This window comes from Carex rostrata, chromosome 9 (genome assembly GCF_964058835.1).
Source record: "Carex rostrata chromosome 9, lpCarRost1.2, whole genome shotgun sequence".
Classification (NCBI taxonomy): Eukaryota; Viridiplantae; Streptophyta; class Magnoliopsida; order Poales; family Cyperaceae; genus Carex; species Carex rostrata.
The window spans coordinates 442,667-463,917 of NC_135926.1; the positions used below are offsets into that span (position 1 = coordinate 442,667).

At 33.0% G+C, this 21,251-nt stretch overlaps 1 protein-coding gene across 1 annotated transcript; it reads right to left on the reverse strand.

The window, feature by feature from the left end:
- Positions 1 to 3,312: 3,312 nt before the first annotated feature.
- LOC144559871 (leucoanthocyanidin reductase-like) lies at positions 3,313 to 7,279 on the reverse strand. The gene is made up of 5 exons (XM_078309022.1): positions 6,982 to 7,279; positions 6,503 to 6,643; positions 5,159 to 5,396; positions 4,089 to 4,292; positions 3,313 to 3,791 (listed from the first exon to the last, which is right to left on the reverse strand). The coding sequence occupies exons 1-5, from the start codon at positions 7,174 to 7,176 to the stop codon at positions 3,526 to 3,528; spliced, it is 1,044 nt and encodes a 347-aa protein (XP_078165148.1). The 5' UTR covers positions 7,177 to 7,279; the 3' UTR covers positions 3,313 to 3,525.
- Positions 7,280 to 21,251: the final 13,972 nt, after the last annotated feature.

The following is a 21,251-nucleotide window of genomic DNA, read 5'->3' on the forward strand; positions in this document are numbered from 1 at the left end:
ACAAAAAATAAAAAAATTTCTGTTTTAAAAAAAAAATAGAAAAAAAAGGGTGTGCTGAATTCCCAATTCGGCACATAGATTTATTATTATTATTATTATAAAAAAAAACCGGTTATTGGATAACCGGACCAAAATCATATTTCCGGTTATCCAATAACCGGACATTTTTCCTAATTCTGGGAATTGGTTCACCGGAAAAAAAGAAAAAAATCCAGTTACTGGTTAACCGGATTGGGTAATTTTCGAATTTCAACGGCATAGTGGTTATTTTTTGTAATTTGATTTATTTTTTGGATATAAATAAAAAAATCGGCATTATTCTGATTCAATCGGAAAAACTGAGGATAGGACCTTGTAAATGTTATATTCGGAATCTATTTCTATATATACTATAATTTTTTTTTTATCTTAATTTATAAAATAATGTCAAAGTTGTTAATTTCAATCATTTTAATGGATCTCAACCCTTGTTTATAAATGTATTTAGTAACCCTTGTTTTATTCATGGATGTGAAGTATATTTGTATATTTGTATCTTTTTTTTTTCTTTCAATTTTTTCTTATTAATAAGAATAATAGAACTAGGATAGCTTAATTAAGCTCACTATGTCCTTTGTGAGCTTAATTTCAAAACTCTATAGAAATGACTTCAAATGACAAATTCAATATGTTAAAATTGATCTACTTCACGTGTGATGTGTTTACTTGTCAAATTTACAAATTTTTGAATTAATTTTAGTATAAAGTTAAATGGTAAAAAAATAATGTAAAATAAATGCATTATAACTATTAAGTTTTTTTATTGCTCGATTTTATATTAAATTAAATCGACAATTTATAAATTTGACATGTAAATGCATCACTCGTGATTGGTTTCAATAGTTTAGATTCGATGTTTGAAGTAATTGTGATAAATTTTGGACTTAAGTTTACTAATGAACTTAGTCAACTAATTAAAAGCACTCTATCTCTACTCAAATAAGAAAATAATTATAAAATAATTGAAGAAAACAATATTTGGAAAAGAGAGAAGCTAAATAAATTATGATTCTTTCAAAAAAGAAGAAGAAAGAGAACATAAAGAACATAAAATTCTCCCCCCTCAGTACTTTTTGGGGCTTAGGTGGATCATACAATTCAATATTTTGTGTTCTATCATGACCAAACCACCCCACTACTTTCGTTCTCAAGGAATCTATATGTTAGGTGAAACTAACAGTTTTTTATTTTTATTTTTATTTTTATTTTTTATTTTATTTTAAGGTAGGAATCTCACACTAACAAACATATGGGAAGGGAAGGTGGCACCGTGCACGTGCGTATGACATAAGTTAAATTGTTTTCATATATAAATGTATATATAGGGTATATACTATGAGGAATTTTTTTTCTTCGGCTAACTTGCAAAGTTGCTATATTCAAATTTTCAAATAGAGCAAAATTCCTGGTATTATGCATGTTGTCATATCAATGAAACACAATAATATTGCTTAATCTCTCTTATTTAAGTTTGAAGTCTTAAATAACATTCACAAAAGACGAAAGTCAAACAAAAATAAACGAACAAAACAAGTATATATACTAGCCTTAAAAGTGTTTTCTTTAATACAATTATTATCCCAAGAATAGCTTAGCACATAATTATTCCGCATTTATTACTCAAGGAATAGAATAATAAACAATATAACCACTCTTTAAAAAATCGTAAGAATAACACTCTTAAATTCCCTTCACATTGACACACTTCAATTACTATTCCAAATTTGTATTCCTTAATTTATATATAAGAACGCACTGATTAATTATTCGATGATAAGGTTTAACATAACATTCTCGTTTCACAACCCATGTTTAAAAAATAAAAAAAATAAAAATTCTCGTTTCTATTAGTTTAGTTATAGATGTGAATTAACATTATTGCATGACTTGTGTCTTCTAAATTTGTAATCTGTTTGACAATATTAGTTTTATAGATGACACTAATGTAAATTCATGCACAGCGCTTTTGATTAGAATAGATCAGGATGGAGGAAAATTTTCACTCATAATTGTATAATTATTTTTTAAACAAGCATATTTTTATAATGTTTTTTGTAAATAGAGCATGACAAAAGAATAATATTTTCAATTTTTTTCTAGAGCAGAATAGGCAAGTGTCTTTTCCTGACCTCATGAGAATCCGACACTACAATAATATATGTTCTTTATAATCAAAACTAAGGCCCTGTTCGGCAGCAGTTAGAAGGTTACTGTTCACGTGGAAAAAAAAAATCACTCAGATTGAATTATTTTTTTTCCATGTAAACAGTAAAAATTAGTTTAAAACTTTTGATTCCTATTCTCGTTCCTATTTCTTCAAGGCATGCTCAACAGGGCCTAAATGTCTATGGAATCCGAATCCTCTCAGGTCCCTGATTCAAGCAAATTGAAATGAATGGTCCAGATCGATTAACTCAAAACAATGCTTGTTCGAGAATGGTGCAGAGGGAATGCCAAGTTAAAGGTCTAGTGGCAAAACTGGCACTATCTGTGTGAGAGGTCGTAAATTTGAAACTTGAATTTTTTTTAAATCACTGTTTTTACATTTTAATTTGGAGCACCCGTTGAGCACTACATATCAACTGTATGAAATTTAAAATTACAAAATCCACTTGATATAATGATGTGCTCTACCAATTTGGTTTTTACATCTTTAAAGTCCAAATCATCAATTCAAATCGCTCAACATGTTCTCAATATTAAAATGTGCTTGGATATAAAATTTTACATTTGTTTTAGTCTTTTCTTACTATTTATTAATTATTTTACAAAACTGTTATTTTCTAATGGTCCAAAAAGCTGGTTGATTCGAACCTTGTTCTACTTCAAAATTTCGATACTTCCTCTCTCCATAAGCATGTGAAGATTAAAATTAAAGTCAAGTTTTTTACGGGAAATAATCCGTCATACTAGTTAGGAAGAAACTAAATTATATTCAAAGTGGAAATATTCTACAATATTTTTTTAGGGTTAGTGAAAATATTCCACTAACAAATTTATTGATAAAAAGAAATATTTACAGTTTACTAAAATTGTTGCAGCCTAATTCATAATAATATTCTACAATACCAATTTATACATTAATATTTTCTACAATAAGTAAAACTAGTAAGCAATAATTATTTTCTTAGCTTTTGGGAAGAATAAAACATAGTTATTTTAAAAAAAAAAATAGTTGGCAAGGCAAAATGATAATAAGCAATCATATATACTTCCAAGTTTCATTCGTAAGCATCGATCTAATCAGTGCATACAGTTTCTCTCACCTTATAATTCCTTGTACAGAAATACATCGGATTATTTACCAATTGTGCTACAAAGATAACTCCCTCCATTAAAACCACAAAATGAATTACAAAGAGCAAATTACGAAATAGCAAGAAATAAATCTTCCTTTGAACCCAAGCACCAATTCTCCACATAATAGATGAATAATTGCAAAAAAGCCAAGGAAAATAAATAAATAACTGAGACAGTTTCTCTGTCTCAGGCACAGGATGGCGGTACTGGGAGCCGCTCAACCATTGCGGCAGGGACACCTTCTTCTTTGAAGCTTTCTTCATGGTCTTCTTTGAGGTTGAGATTGGAGATGTAGTCGTTGAAGCATTCGTCGATTGTGCGCAAGGCCACATCTGGGTAGAGGTCTCCGATCTCAATTTCATTGTGGCTGTCAATATCGAAATTCGTCTGGCACCCGTTTATGAATATGTCGTGTGTTAGCGAAGCCACAATACTTTCAGGAAGGATATTCTCTGTTAATTTTATAAACCAGAAATTCACCCAAAATATAATTGGCAAAGTAAATAAATACACGAGATGATCATATCGTATATATGGTGTTATGAAATACGCACATATATATATATATATATATATATATCATCAGCATATGCTTGGCCCAAGAGATTGGAAGTTCTAGGAAAAACTTTATGTTTTGAAAAATGAAAATAAGATTCACACACATAAATATCTTACACAAATTCATTCTTGTCATGAATCATGATACATTATGCATCTTAATTGTGTTCTGTAGTGTTTTTGAGAGTTACCTGCAGCCATGGAGAGCAAATCTGCCTCAGAGAGGGTGGTTCGTGGTAGGTTTCGGCCGATCTTCTTCTCCCATAGGGATGCCATCTCATTCAAGCTGACGAGGTTGGATGCAGGACGGAAATGGATGGTCTTGTTCGATGCGCGCGGGTCATATGCTGCTCTGATTGTCAGCTTTCCAATGTCATAACCCGCCACAAAATATGCTGATCATTATAAAAGAAAAACAAAATCAATTTACTTGCTATTGCTATTTTTTTAAAAAAATAAATTAAGGCTACGATAACTTGGTGATCTATTTCATTAATTTAGGCGCTTCTTGTTGAAATTGAATGTGCATGCATCTCTCAACATATAAATCTTTCACTATGTACATTAATAACTATATATACACGATGAAATTGGCCGGGTCTCTTTAATTGGAATATATATAACCTGGGTTTACGGTATACTAATTAGTAATTAGCATAGTGATTTTAAAGAAATGTAATAGTAAACAATAACATAAAAACAAATGTTCAACCATAAAATAAAACATATAAACAAATGTTAAACTATATAATTAATTTTCTAATGCAAATGTCTTCGCGTGGCGAGCGTGCATTTAGTATCATCCACATTATGATATTTTCTATAAGAAAAAAATGAACAATGAAAGATCCTAGCAGGTTAGAAGCAATGACTTAATTTAGAAATCTCTTCCCAATGAGACGTGTGAACCACGTACGCTGTTCGCCATATGTGACTAATTAATTAATTAATTATAAAATAAGTATGTTGTCATGTACGGACAATATACGTAATTTGTCCCTCGGCTCTTGTATTAATATAAATTAATGCTTCATTTATTAAACTGTGATACTTCATACTTGCATTAATTAGTGCATCCCCATAGCTTTTTAATTAAAGCCTAGACAGATTAAATTGCCCCCACAAATTGGGCAATTGCAGATTTTATTGGATATATATATATATATCAAATTAAACAAATAAATGTTGACCGAGGTGCTTATCTAGATCAGGTTGAATAAAAATAGCAACTATATAATTGCAAAAAAAAAAAAAAAGGCACCTCTGACATTGCCATCACCGTAGATCTGGAAACGGTCAAGTGGTGGCGGAACCTCCGATGGATGCGTATTGTCAAAGTATGGCCAACCTGCTATCGAGTTACAACAAATGTACGTGTACGGAATACCTGCTGCCTCTATGGCACGTCGAACTCGCCTCTTCTCTTTGTAGAAAGCTAGACCTGGTTCGACGGGGTTTGCCTTGTCTATGTCATGCCCAAACTCCGATGGCAAAAACCTCTATGAAAAGGGTGAGGCAAAGATTTAAAAAGAAAGGTACTGATTTGCACATAAAACTTATAATAATCAGCTTTTGGTTAGTAGTAAAAAAATGTCCTCCGTGTGAGAGGTCACAAGTTCAAAATCTGAATAAAAAATCTCTGGTAGTAATTAAATAGTTAGATATAGCTTAACTACCAAATTTCACTAAAAAGAACTTAGTAGTAACTAAGTAGATGACAGAGGTTCCAATTTTGTTAGTCTTGAGAAATAAATATAAAAGATTGCTCACATTTGTGCTCTAATCAATATCATTGGCACCGTGGTCTTCCATTTAAGGAATAAACATGTGGATATTTCGGTAATTAAAGGAAAACACTATTTATATGTAAATAATTGTTCAGAGTGTATATATATGTTTTTATTACATCATTGGTCTGAATCGGGATGGCATTGTATGCCTTTGACGCTTGAATAGCAGATACCGACTCAGTTTTGGTAATAAGCAACAGATCACATAAGAAAAAAAATAAAAGGAAAAAGAGAAAAAGTGATCCTGTAGCAAATCTTCATAGATAATTATTACAAGTGACAATATATATATGGTGGTTAACTAATAATCCATTTTCCAAATTCGTATCTTCTGCGTTAACTCAAACTTTGAGTTAATGCATAATGAATCCAGACCATTTGATCCGTGTTGACATGCATATTAAAGGAGCCCTATGCGTTCGAAATCACATCCTCTCCAATACCTCATAAGGGAATCTTTTACAATTACTAGATCTGGACCATTCTTTTTTAACTTGGCACGAATCTCAAAGTCCAAAAATACTGCCCCTATTGCGACTAGAATCCCAGATCAGTTGAGATTTAATCTCAAACCGTAAAGTGAGAGTGATTCTCTGCAATACCGGAGAGGACACGGATTCCTATGCATTCCACTTTGGGCCAGAGGCCCGGAGTAGCTCAGACCCTGATTGGACGGCCGAGATGAATTACCTCAAATTCTGAGTTAATGCAGAGGATACGGATTCCCAATTACAACAGAACCCCAGGAAAAACGAAAACAGAGATGCTTCTGCATAAGTGTAAAATTGCACATACATACATACATACACACTTACCTTGACTGTGCCAACTGATTTCACGGCTTCTATGAGTGCTAACTGATCTAGTATGTTGGGCCCACCTATTACTGATATCACCACCTCTATTCCATATTCTTGCAACTTGTGTTCTATGAACTCCTTCCCATTAGCGCGCCCCTGTTTTACAAATGTTTTTCAAAATCTAAGTGTCAACAACGAATGCTCAAAAAAGAGAAGCTTAATAATACCATATTCTTCCCCATCACATTAAGCAATTCACATCCTCTCCAATACCTGATAAGGGATTTTTTTTTTACAATTACTAGATCTGGACCGTTCTTTTTAAGCTAATGGGTTAATATATAATATCACATTAGCTAGCCCCTATGGTGACCCGAATCCCGAACTGTAAAGTGAGGTAATCCTCTGCAATACCTTACCTGAGAGAGAGGATACGGATTCGACATTAAGAACATAAGAAAAAAAATGAGACTAGTACTTGTGAAGTGAATTACCTCTATAATTATGGCTCCTTTCTCACGGAGAGCCTCAATAGTTGCTGCACGCATGGGGCATTTCCCTCCTGGAGTTACAAGCACATAGGTGGTATTGCCACTGTCTAAACATGCATCGGCCACAAACCGGCCAATATACCCGGTGGCACCGATCACAAGTGCGGGACCATTTGTATTCATTAGAGCAACAGTCATGGCCCTTAGAGTCTGTGGATTTGACTATCTAGTTAGCAAACAAGAAAGGAAGTGCCTGACAGCCTTCAGCCTTCTATCTTTCCTTGCACCTTAATTTATTGGAAATATAAGAGGGACTTCCTATATTATATAGACGGATCGAGAGGGATACGGGGATATCAACTAACCCGACTGGACCTTACAGTCAAGAGCCTTCTTTCTTTGGAGTACGCTCTATTAGGCATGTGACTTTTCCTTGCTTTGTGTTCACATTGTATTTTTTTTTTATTTTTTTATTTTTTTATTTTTAGGGTCCCACTCCATGTGATGTGACCATGTTATGCTTATTAAAACTAATAATATTTGGTTAGCACGGTACTGAATGAATCTTTGATATAAATGTATTGGAACTGAAAAAATAATATTTGAAAAATATTTAGTTTTGATAATTTAGCGCATCAATCCAATGAGCTTTATGTTTGATAAGGAGAAGCATAATTAAAAAGTATTTGACCTATTATAGTATTATTGATGCTAGGGGTGTTCATCGGTTCGGTTCGGTTGAAACCGAAATAAAATGGGTAAACCAAAGTTTTAAATCAGTTTTCAAAACTGAATTGAACCGAACCGATTTAAACTATCAATCGAACTGAACCGAACTGAAATTTTAGTTCGATTTGTTTAAGTTCATGATCAAGTGAAAAAATAGAATTAAAAACTCTGGGCATATTATTTCTTTCTTTTGAGAAAAAATCCGTAGGTATGTTGTATTAATTGAAGAAAAGTCCAAAGTATTGCATAGCCCAAAATAGAAAAAAAATCTAAAAAAGATATAACTATCAGCAACTACCTAAGAAATTTAAAATGACTGAAATAAACTTGAAAATCTCCTAACTACCTGCCTCTTTCTATTTTCCAAAAACCGAAGGACCCAATGATAAGATTGTCTCCCTCCCCTTCTGACAACTCCATGGCAATTACCAGTAAACAGCAAAATTGCATTTTTCAACTACAAGTAATATTGAGGCGCCTCTAAGAAACAGGAGTGGCTAGCCAAGAGTAAGACAAAAGACTTCAACTTTCAAACCTAGAATATTGCAAATTTAACCTAACAAAGATAGAAATCAGAAAACCAATTTGAGAGAGCAAAGCTTTTAGGCTTCAACTTTCAAACCTAATTTGAATTGTTTGGGCAACTGAGAGAGCAAGGCAAAAGAGTAACAAAGTTACAAAGCCAAGGAAACCGATTATTGTTCAAGAAAATCATAAAAACCACCAGCAAGAGAAGGAAAGAGGAATGGATGGAGCCAGGGGCGGATCCATGTGGAACCAGAGAGGGGCAGGCGCCTCCTCCTGAATTTTGAGTTTTAATGGTGATTTGTTGATTTGGATCGACTCTACCCCTCCGTGAAATTTTTTTTGCACCTCTCTGGATATTTAATTTCTAATTTGGGTTAAATATAGGGTTAAAATCAAAATAATTTTCTTAAATTATGATTGGTAATTAGAATTATAAGTTAGACGATCAGAAATTACAAATCAGATTATTAGAAAATATAAGTCAAAGTATTATTTTTTATCAAGTATCCAATTAGTTAATGGATTTAAACCCGATTCGATAATTTTTTGTCCCCCTTTGACGAAAATCCTGGATCCGCCCCTGGATGGAGCCGTGCGAGGTGAAAGAGTGAAACCGTGTGAGGTGCGAAAAGACAGGAGGGATGGATGGAGGCGTGCCCTAGTCGCGCGAGCGTCTATGACTGTGAAAGTGCAAGTGCAAGGACAAGGACGGGAGGGTTCAATTCTTTTCTTCGCGTACCGAAAAATCAAACCGTTTAGTCCAATCTAATTCGTTTCGATTTAAAACCGATTAAACCGGACCAATGAACACCCCTAATTGATGCACTTGATTAATTGATCAATTGATCTTTCGGTTTACTTGATTAACTCGAATGCACTTGATTAGTCGTATAAAAATATGCCATCCGACATGCTACCAAGCAGTGTTTTAAAATGCGGCCGCATGGGCCGCATATGCGTATGCAGTCGGCAGCCGCGCTCAGAACGGTCATGCAGTCATCCCATGCGGTTTTGAGCATGCAGCCGCATATGCGGTCCGAATATGCGGCCATGCGGAATAAAAAAATGCATATGCGGATTAAAATGCGGCCATGCGGTCCGAATATGCGGCCATGCAGTCCTCCCATGTGGATCAGCAGCCACCGTTGGATCAGCAATTTTCAAAGTGGCTTAATAAATAGTAAAAAAATTCAGAAAAATATAAAATTTGGTCTCTAAGCACATATTAATATGGAGAACAAGATGAACGGTTCGGATCGACATTTTGGATTTTGAAATTTTAAATTTGAACCGTATGCATACAAATGCACATTAGTCACACACACTCTCTCTCTCTATATATATATATATATACGTGGATTTTTATTTTAAAATCCGCATATATAAATCCGCATGAAAATCCGCATATGCGTCCGCATACTGCATATGCGGTATGCAATGGCCTTCCGCATGCATGAACAAAACCGCATTTTAAAACACTGCTACCAAGTGACACCAAGCACATGATTTAATACAAATAATTAGTATTTTAAATGTTACAGCTGACACCATCCGATTTCTTTGGAAAGATTCCATCCACCATTACAGTACAGAGCATTCATATATAATTTACTGATAGTTTGGTTGAGCATCTCTGTAATTACCTTATTCAAATCATAATTTACTGTTACATCCCAAAATGCCTTATTAAAATTTACTGTTAGATCTCAACATTGTATTATCCATATTAAAATTTACTGTTACCTCTCACACCTACCCTCCAATGGCAATATGAATCAAATATCAACTAAATATATGAGTCGGCTCGCGAGTCAAGCCAAGTGTTTACATGAGCCAAGTTGAGTTTTTTCTTTCAAAATCAAGCCGAATTAAGAGCTGAATCATTTTGCTTCTCTCATTGAGCCAAACCTTAATCATTAGTAGGGGTGCAAACGGATCAGATACGGATCGGATAGTAGTAAAACCATATCCGTATCAGTTTTTATTTTTCAGATACGGATACGGATCGGATATTAGACGGATACAGATATGAATCGAATATTAACAGGATACGGATATGGATATCTGTTTTTTATAATAGTGAATAACATAATTTTTTCATAATTCATATTAAATTATATAATATATATTTACTATTCGGATACGGATAATTAAAATTCAAAACCATATCCGTATCCGTATCCGTATCCGTACGGATATTTGAATATCGGATATCAGTATTAAATTTTCGGATACGGAGTCGGATACGGTCGGATAATATCCAACCCGTTTGCACCCCTAATCATTAGTAGCCCTACTTGTGCACCCACTACAAGAAAATACGCCTTTACCGGCGTTAACCTAGCCGGCGCTAATAGAAAACACCAGTATAGCGTGCGAAATTTTAATCGTTCAATATCAAACGCCGGCTTAAGTTTGGGTTAAAAAAAAAATCCGTCATCGATCTGCATGCTCCAAATCAAGCGCCAGACCCCAAACACTCCCCTCTCTGCCTCCCGACCCAAACTTCCGCGCATAGGGCTTTCCTCTCTGCTCTCCTCTTCGCCTCCGCGCCTCGCCGCATCTTTTCTCCGCTCACCTTAGTATTCTCTGCCTCTCCTCTTCCACCTTAATACTGCCTCCTTTTTCTCTCAATCCGCGACGGCGGCGCGACTTCAGTTGGTGACCTCGCCGTTCCCTCTTCTCCACTTCGCCGGTACACACACTCTCTCTCTCTCTCTGGAACTCTGTCACTCAAGGCAACCTTACTACTGCATTTTTTTCTCTAGATCCGTGACGGCGGCGTGGCTTGGGCTGGTGACCTTGCCGTTCCCTCTTCTCCACTCCGCCGGTACTCTCTCTCTCTCTTTGGAACTCCGTCACTCCAGGCAAGTCTCCTCTCTCTCTGGTACGTAGTGCAGCTTGATTTTAATTGGGAATTTTGCAATTTGCAAGATTTTTTAACAAATTAAGAGAAATTTCAGAAACTGTAGAACAATAAAGTAATGGTGAAATTCAAGGAGAAAATTGAAAAATTAATTTTACATGAAACTCGTGTTTCTTCGACGGAATCCCTTTAGATCTCATATAACCCTTGCTTTGGAAAGATGAAGTACCGCAAGAGATTATCGGTACCTTTCTCGAAGAAGAAATTAAATGGAATTTGTACTTTATTGATTGATTTTCCTTGTGTGCAATTACACTGTAAACATTGATATTTTCAGTTGCTTAGAAATGCTTGAATTGTTGATGAAATGCTTGCTTGTTGAATAATGCATGTTTTCTTGTGGGTACCCATAAGTACCTTTATAACCTTTTTGTTTATTATTTAATTATCCATTTTATGTTTCTGAGTTTTCTTTTTACCAAAGTTCATGATTTTTACCGTAGATTTTTATTATTAATTTTTTTCATGAAAATCACAATTCATCTCTAGTGGCCTTAAAAAAAATTAGCATTTTAGGTGTTTCTTTCACACAAGAAATTAATTTGATAAATTCCTTGAACATTTTTCCCAGATTAATTAGGGTCCAGCACTACCTCAAACTTTTATGTATTATTTTTAAATGAGGTGCTCTGCATGTATGAATTTACTAAGTTGACTGATCCGAAAGTAAAATGTCCTGTCATGTTACGGTAAGGGAAAATAATTTTACCGCAAGTCTTTAGAATTGACTTATGTTTTCTAAAAATTCACCTTCTTTGTTATTCAGTTTATATTTTTTATCTATAGTTTTTTAGATCGGTTTACAATCTAATTTATCGGTTTTTATAACAAATTAAGTGCACATTTTTTTATGAAATAAATAGATCCGTCTTTGAATAAACTACTTCTATACATAGAAAATATTTTAGATATGCAAGATCTTTTAATTTTAATTTTTTTAATTGAAAATTGACTCATTTTTTTTTAAATTTTATCTTAATTGTTTTAGGTGATTATGCTATCACTAGTATCGTACCGTGCGTTGCAACAGAAACATATTATAAAATGAAGAAGATCAAGAGTTTGATTTACAATTTGAATTTCAAACTTTCATGCAAGTAAAGAGATTTGATAAAAAGAATAGCTTGTACAAATATATACATCCCATAGGCAAAAGCCAAAAGGACAAAAAATATTTAGTGAAAGTGAATTCGTAGTAATAAATTAGTTGCTCCATTTTGTGGCACTAATTATAGTTAATGTTATTAAAAATTTCTCCTCAATATATGTTCTCCAGATAATTAACAATTGAAATTAATAAAGAACCTGAACATACTAATAAAAAAAATATATTTTATCTTATCAAAATTGAAGAAGTAAAATTGTAAAAAGATTCACTATAGCTTAAATTAAGTAATGTATTAAATTTGGAGATATCAAATGCTGATAAAATATTTTTAAAAGATGCCAGCATTTGATATCCTCAAAAATAAATTGATCATCCATCATGATTCTTAAATAAGGAAATAAGGAATGGGAGATAGCTGGAGAGAAGAAATAAGGAAATGAATAAATTGATTTTTTTTCTCCAATTTTATTCTCTATTCAATTTTAATTGTAACATATCATGTGACAGTATATGTGACAAGTATGTTTCTAACTAAATTTAGACTTTTACACGTAAAAAAGATGATATATTATTTGATTGGAGGACTGATATTAGATCCGAAATTTTATCTTTCAATCATAGTCATTGACAGATCACAACATCTACGTACGTACATAATATAATATAAGAATGAAGATTTGTATAAACAATTATCTTAGTTGTGGATTTGTCATCATGTTTGGCAAACAAAGAGTGATTGATATTACTAACTTTAAAGTAACAAGAACTTAAATAGGAGCTACGTTTTCCATACTATAATTGCGGAGATTATTTTAATTTATAGATTGATTTATTTAACTTACAAACCAGATTATGATATTTTTACATTTTTATAAATGGATAGTAAATTCATATACACTTCTTCTTTATGTATTTCTTAAAGAAATATATTTTTAATATTCATTTGATATAAATTTCACTCTTCGTTTATGATTATAATTAAAATCAAAATTTTTACGATATTCATTTTGACCTCGGATACAAATATTTCATGTTAATATATACTATTGGTTTGAATACATCCTTTAGCAACTATTTTGCTTTGTATTGCTTTATGGTATTATTATTATTATATTTTATTTTATAGATCCGTTTAAATCTAATGAGATTTTATTTTGACAATTGTATATATAATAAGTAGGGTTAAATGTTCTATTGTTCTCATTCTTTACATTTTATTTTTATCTTTGTTTTTAAAATCCAAAATAATCTATTCGAACCACTTGATCTCCGTACTAAAATCTACAGCTTAATAATTTTTTTTTCTGGGAACTGAATCCTCTGTCCCCTAGGGGTAGAAATTTCTTGTCCCCAGAGTCATTGCATGTGAGTCCGAGGTGGGCCCCCAATTCGAAAATTAAAAGTGACCGATCCCCTTTAACAGTGACCGGCTCCGCACAAGTGACTGAGAGAGCAGAAAATTCCTGCACTCAGATAGTAGAGGATTCGAAGTCTTTTTTCTGGACCTTAATATTTATGGTGTCTGAGTTCCGTACTAAAATCTTCACCTTAATATTTTTTTTGTCTGGACCTTAATATTTAGGAAGCGTCTAATTGTCCACAAGCTTTTGTCCACCATTTGTCCACCATTTGTTCACAGATTTAACTTGTGCGAATACTGTAAAACTACTTTTACATGCTGTATAATTATACAATATATCACATAAAATATATCAGTTAATCACAAAACATCCAGCAACTATTTGAAGTGGTCTCATGATAGTTAGAAACATATTGCAACTTGCACAACAGGACAAAAAATATATATTTTCAAACTATACTTTCAGAAATTACAGTTATTGGCAGTTAGTGTTAGTTATTAGCAGTTATTTTGACAAAAAACGTGATAAAAAGTCAATTTTCAATACTGTAAAATTGTAAACTTAAATTGTAAAAATAAAAAGTAAAAACTATAAATTTATAACAACGTAAAATTAGCAGATAAAAATGATTAAATGCAATTTAAAAAATATAAATTTTCAATACTGTAAAATTGTGAATTTAAACTGTGAAAACAAAACGTAAAAACTATAAAATTTCAATAATGTAAAATAAGCAAATGAAAATGATAGAATAAAATGTAAAAAAATACAAAATTTCAACTTAAACTACAAAAACAAAACATACAACCAACAAACAATCAATACTGTAAAATTTCTAAATCTAAACTATAAATCAATTTCATGTATACTGTAAAATTTCTAAATCCAAACATGTATCCATCATCTGTTCAACAAAACTATAATATTCACCACACTATTGAAAACATCATTGTTCAACAGTAGCAAAAACAAACATTAACATTCTAAACACAAATTCATACATTCCACACAAACATACTATTCAACATACAAAAACTTTTACTTCATAACCCTTTGTTTAGTATTGTTTGGATGATTTGGAAGCCTCATCACTAGAACAATGCGTTCTTTAAAAATATCATTCTGCAAAAAAACAAAACAAATAAGGTTATAAAACTGTGACCTATATCATGTAAAAACTCTGCATATCCTGTAAAACCGTAAACTATATTCTTTAAAATTGTGAACTACATACCGTAAACCTTTAAACATCAATAATAATAGAAATGGTAAAATGATGCATATATCATGTAAAACTGTGAATTATATCCGGTAAAATAATCTACATAACTTTTAAATCTGATTCATATATCCTGTAAAATATTGTATAGATCCTGTAAATCTATTAGAAAAATACTTGAAATTTAAGTCAATAAAATTGTTAACTTGGTCTTGTAATATTGCATATATGCTGTAAACATCAATAACCTGTAAAATATTGCATATCATGTAGGTACTGTAAAACTGTGACTATATCCTGTAAAAAACTCTACATATCATGTAAAACTATAAACTATATCATGTACAATTGTGAATTATATACTGTAAACCTATAAATATCAATAATAATAGATACTGTAAGATGGTGCATATATTATGTAAAATTGTGAACTATATCATATAAAATTACTCTATATAACCTTAGAACTTGATTCATATATCATGTAAAATATTGTATAAATTATGTAAATATTTTAGAAAAATACTGAAAATTTAAATCAGTAAAACTCTTAACTAGATCTCGTAAATATTGCATATATGTTGTAAGCTGTTGCACATATATCATTTGAAACTATTAAACAGATCCAGTAAAATAAAATAAAAACAATACAATGCATAGCTCATATAAAATATATGATATATCTTGTAAGACTATGAAACATATCATAAAAAATACTCTACAGAAATTTAAAACCTAACTAACCGATCCTGTAAAATAATGTATAGAACCTATAAACTGATTATATGCATCTTGAAAATTTAAATCCGTAAATAACTCACTCAATTTATATTTCGCCGCTGCTCTTCAATCCAAATCGCAAATGATGATTCGTCGTGTTTTCTTTTCAAAAGTGAAATCGAATATTGTAAATCAAAATATCAAATTCTGTAAGTTCCTAAATCAGAAATTTCAAATCGACGATATTACGAAAACAATTTATGTAATTTTGAATGCAGATATCAAATTCAAAATAAAAAAAATCAAATATCAATCCAAAAGAATAATTCATCGGCTTCTACATTTAACAAGACATGATTAAAGAAAAATATTTCTTTAGGAGTATATCAAATGTACGTACAATCAAACTTTATAATAGCTAAAAAGTTTCAACAAACCTTATCATGGTAATAAGAGATGTTATACCAACTTATAGGGGGCATCGAGGGCACCAATCTAAGCTCAAACCGCTTTGTCAACCTTGATGGTAGTTTCTTTACTATTCTGACCTCATCTCTTAGTGAATTTATGAAATGGCCCACATGAAAAAATGTCTTGGAAATCACACTACAATTTTGAATAATTGCATACAGTCAGTGTTCTTACAACTTGTGGCCCAAAAATCATATAAAAAAAATAAAATCAAGCACACCTAGAATCCTGTCAAAGCGAGGTCTTTTCTAACTCTGGTACAACCAAAGTAGCATTTTTTCATGTGTATATATACAATTGATGACATTATGTACATATGCATGATCTCATGTGTTCAATAAATTTAGAAGAAAACCAATTAAGTTGCAAAGCTCTGAAAAATAAAAAGGCTGTAGGAATTGAAATGTTGGCCTCTGACATACCAAGCAACTTGTACTCTAACCTTCCCTAGAGTTCGCATGGCCATATATACCTGAATTAAGATATTAATTAAACAAAGTGATTATTTGCTATTTTTTATAAAACTGTCTATACACTAGCAGGTGTAAGTATTTACTGTCACCATTTATGGTTCCATGCTGTCAGAGACTGCAATTACTGGCAAAATATGTGTTTGTAAATCTTTTTACTTAATTTACTTTATTGGATTGATCATAAACCATAAGCCTTGAATCCTCAAGCTGTGCATTAGTGCATATAACCAGGGAAACATTGAAAAATAAAAAGATTGGAAATAAAAAAGGAAAGATGAAAGAAAAAACTAAGATCTGTGCAGGTCCAAGAGGTTCATACTGGAAAATTGAGGTAAAATCAAGAAAAGATATTGTGAAATTACCAACAAGACACCTCCAAATCCTAGCTCACACATGGTGTTTACATTTACTTCTGCAACCAGTAAACCTGTCACAACCTGAAATTCAAAGTTGCGAGAACTCAATTGGCACTATATGGACCGACCCGTTCCTCGCATGTCAAAGGTGATGGCATGATACCCCTTCTCGGCTAGTCCAGTGATGATCCCGCGTAGGAGTCCTTGGAAGCCTCCGAGCACATTGTACGGATGCACCAGGACCAAGGCCAGGTTCTCCGGTGCCTGTTCGGCAACTCTAAGACCGATCTCAAAGCGTAAGGATCATTAAATGATCCCATTTCACGGTCTTATCTACAACAAACCTGCAATAACACTCAATTTTATTAATGTTCTCCAAATTAAGAGGATGCATAATATATCAGTAAGGCTATTACTTGTTGTAGAAAAGCTAGCCAAAATCTTTGAAGAATTTAATCAAACAGTTCACAAGCAGCAGAGATGGAGAGAAGTTAATAAATTGTCACATCGAACTTACCAGAATTTACCATAATTTAATTGCATGAAAGCTTAACAAGCAAGCTTAGAACATTAATAAATTGTCACATCGAACTTGATGGCACTGACTTTTGAAAAACTGATTAAATAAACCTTAGAAACTGGGAATCCATGGCACAATATCACGAGATTGTCATATTGAACTTGATCTAACACTCCCACCAGCTTCTCGCCGTGCTGATTTGGTATTAGAATTCTTTGCTTTGAAATTATTGCAAGTACTTAAGAGTCCAGCATGAAACATGAAACTTAAGAAACTCAAAGAGTACTTACTGATTTTCCACCCAGCCAGTTACACAAATAATTTGAACTTGCTGGCAAAGGATTTGTCAGTGATTGTGACGACTTCGGGTCAGATGGCCATGTGTGGAGGCAAGAGAAAATTGCTCCAATACTCCGACCAGTGTGGTCCCTTTCGTAGTCGTACGCTCGTACTCCGTCGCTGTCGCCCGTTTGACGCTGCTGGGACCTTGCTTGAAAGGGATCGGTGTCATCTGTAGAGAGATAAAGGGGTTAGTGAGACAGGCAGAGAGAGAACTCCAATCAGTGGTGCCGGGTCCGATTGGTGGTGGATTAGCGAGACAGGCAGATCAAAAAGAACTCCGATCAGTGGTACCGGGTCGATCGGTGGTGCCGCGCCCGATTGAGATGAGAGGAGTGGAGGGATTCCAATTGGAAATCTGTACGGGGAGAGAGATCTGGAAAGAAAAGAGGATGAGATCGGAATTTTTTAAAATGATTAAATGGCGTTAATGAAGAAAGGGAAGAACAGAAGGTTTATCTAAGTAGCTGTCAGACTGTTAAAATTCGTTAGAATTGGATAAAATTAGTTAGTGGACAAAATGTGGACAGAGAGAGGTGGATAAAAACCTTTTCTCTAATATTTATGGTGTCTCGATAGCTGATAAGGTTTAGAAGACAACAAGGAAATCGGTCACGAAATAACGACAAATAAGATGGAAAAATGCCAGGGTGATCATTAATTCGATCGAGACCACCGAGCTCAACTACCAAGGCCAGCAAAGAAAAAAGAAACAAGCGAGAAAGTTGGAACAAGATCAAACAATCATATAATAATATCCATAATCAAGCTAACATTGCCAAACAAAGGCCACAGTGCACGTGCAAGGCGGAAATTACAAACAATCACTAAGAATAACATACATAAATCACAGTTGGGGAAATTCGGATCCAGTGATTAAATATGGGTTCTCAGTTCTCACAAGCCACATGGCATCCGCAAACAGGAGTATCAAAAACAAAAAGCTGGAGGTGAGACTATGCCAAAAGACAACCCAAAACAATCACAGTATCAAACTTAACTGAGCCATGTACCAGTAAAAAGTTTAAAAAGGAAATAATACGCAGATTGATAAGAAGGCAAAGGATCATGCCTTGCCATCATAGATAATCCAACATCAAGTCTCACAAAAAAAAAAAAAAATCAATTTCAACAATTCAATCAATCAGCCAACCATGGCATTTAATTTTCAACAGAGGGGTTAGACAAATTAAGCCTAATCATTACAAATAAGCACCAGTAAATTAATCATAACAAGCACAAATTAACAAACCCACACAATCATAGCATTTAATTTCCAAAACGAAACCTCTCTTCTTTTTTCTTCTCTTTTCATGGATAATTTTCTGATTAGGAAATACAAAAACAATCAGGGTTAAAAAAAGAAGTCAGTTATTTGAATAAAGGCGTTGTTTTATTTTTTATTTGATGATTTTCAGTAGATAACGTTTCTATTAAATACCTATGTCGGTACCATCAAGTCAATGTTAACGTAATAATTTCATCTCCTCCAAATTAACAAACATTTTTAGCCGTAGACAGATCATTAAACATGTTTTTTTTTAAAAACATGAGTCAAATTAAGTTGTTAAATCATGCAAATGAGTCATAATTAGGAATTTCGCAGCTAGAAAAAGGTATTGTTTGTTGTCGCTCGACATTGCGGCTGGGATGTGCAGCTTATTCGATCTTTGAGGCTTTCATCAAGCTAGGTCTTGTTTGAGGTTAGATTTGAGATGTAGTCGTCAAAGCATTTGTCGCCGATCTCAATTTCATGGTGGCCATCAGTATTGAAATTTGTTTGGCACCCATTTATGAATATGTAATGTGTTAGCGATCGAAGCCACAATACTTGCCGGAATTATTTTCTCTGTTACTTTCATCAACCAGAAGTAAACCCTAAATCTATCTACTTTTGGAAGGAGAGAAACTCACTCAAAAATCAAAATCAATAATTGGAAAAAATTATAAATAAACACACAAAACGATCATGATCTTATGGTGTTATCGAATACGGGTATATATCAATATCATCAGTATATGCCTTGTAAAACAGTGAAGTATTGCCTAGAACATTAATTTCTCTTGACCTTTTTGGTTTCTCTCACTTACCCGAGAGAAAGATGGAAGGGTGTTTTAGCAATCTTTTCGTTTTGAAAAATGAAAATAAAGTTCATACTCATAAATATCCCACACATTTTCATTCTGTAGTGTTTTTGAGAGTTATACCAGCAGCTAGCAATGGAGAGCAAATCTGCATCTGTGAGGCCTGAGGGCTTTCAGCCGATCTTAATTGCTTTCCCAGAGGGATGCCATCTCATTCAAGCTAAGCTTAGGAGTTTGCATGCGGGACGGAATTGGGCAATCTTGTTGCTTTGTTGTAGAAATTTATATCAAGTGTCTATGTCAAATATTATCTGAGTCAATGGTTAATATAATCAATTAGTACTTATGATAACCGTTTGTTAACTTAACATCATTAATTACTTGAGAGATCACTTAATAATTGATAGATTTTACAACTAACGTGCACAAATATGGATACATATGCATACAAGTGTTAATATATAATATATCAAGTATTTATACTTAAGATATCAAGTATTTCGAAAAAAAAAACTGAACACACACACCCATCTTTTACACATTTTTAGAAGTGGATTTTTTTTCTCCGTTCAATCTAGCCAATAATTCTGACGATATGTAAGAAAATTTGTAAATCTAAAATCATAAACGTCTTCTATGCAATTTTCTCTTTCAAATGAGATTCATGATGATGTATTTTCGAATTGTTTATCGTGCAAGTATTCATGCCTCGTCATACAAGTATTCATATCTCGTCATGAATACCTTGTCATGTAAGTATTCATATATCTTCAAACAAGTATTCATACCTTGTTGTATAAGTATTCATCTTTTACATGTATTTATAAACCATAGTAATTCCATACACCCATCCTTTCGTCAAATAATACAAATAAAAAAAATGTGGAGTATCAATAGCTACACTATCGTTTATTTAGTAAAACATTACAACAATTCGTCCCGATCAAACTTATCTCTATAATAGCTTGTATGAACATGGTCTACCGTGAAACATTTTATATTTTCAAAACAAAACAATACACCTTACGTAGACCAAGTCTACTTGATATTTTATAATATTTAAAGCTTCCTCTCTAGTCTCTTCTCGAGTCGCGGGTATCTATTTTCCTCAAATCACTTGGACAGCCATAGTAAAATACGAAATCGATTCAATTGAATTATCAAAACAGTTTAATTTTGCTTTCAATGCAAGAGAATTAGAGGAAATTTGGCCAATTGTTCTGATTCATCGTTGAATTTATAGGTTTTCTGCACGTAACTCGCACAACCGAGTTAACTCGGGAAAAATCAGCTCTCATTCGGCCGATTCCGATCCAACTCCGCCGAATCAACTTGGATATGAATATGTTTTGAATGAATATGTTTTGAAACCATGAGCTTTATCTGTGAATGAATATGTTTTGAATTGTTTTTTTCTGTCCGATACTCTGGTTTTTTA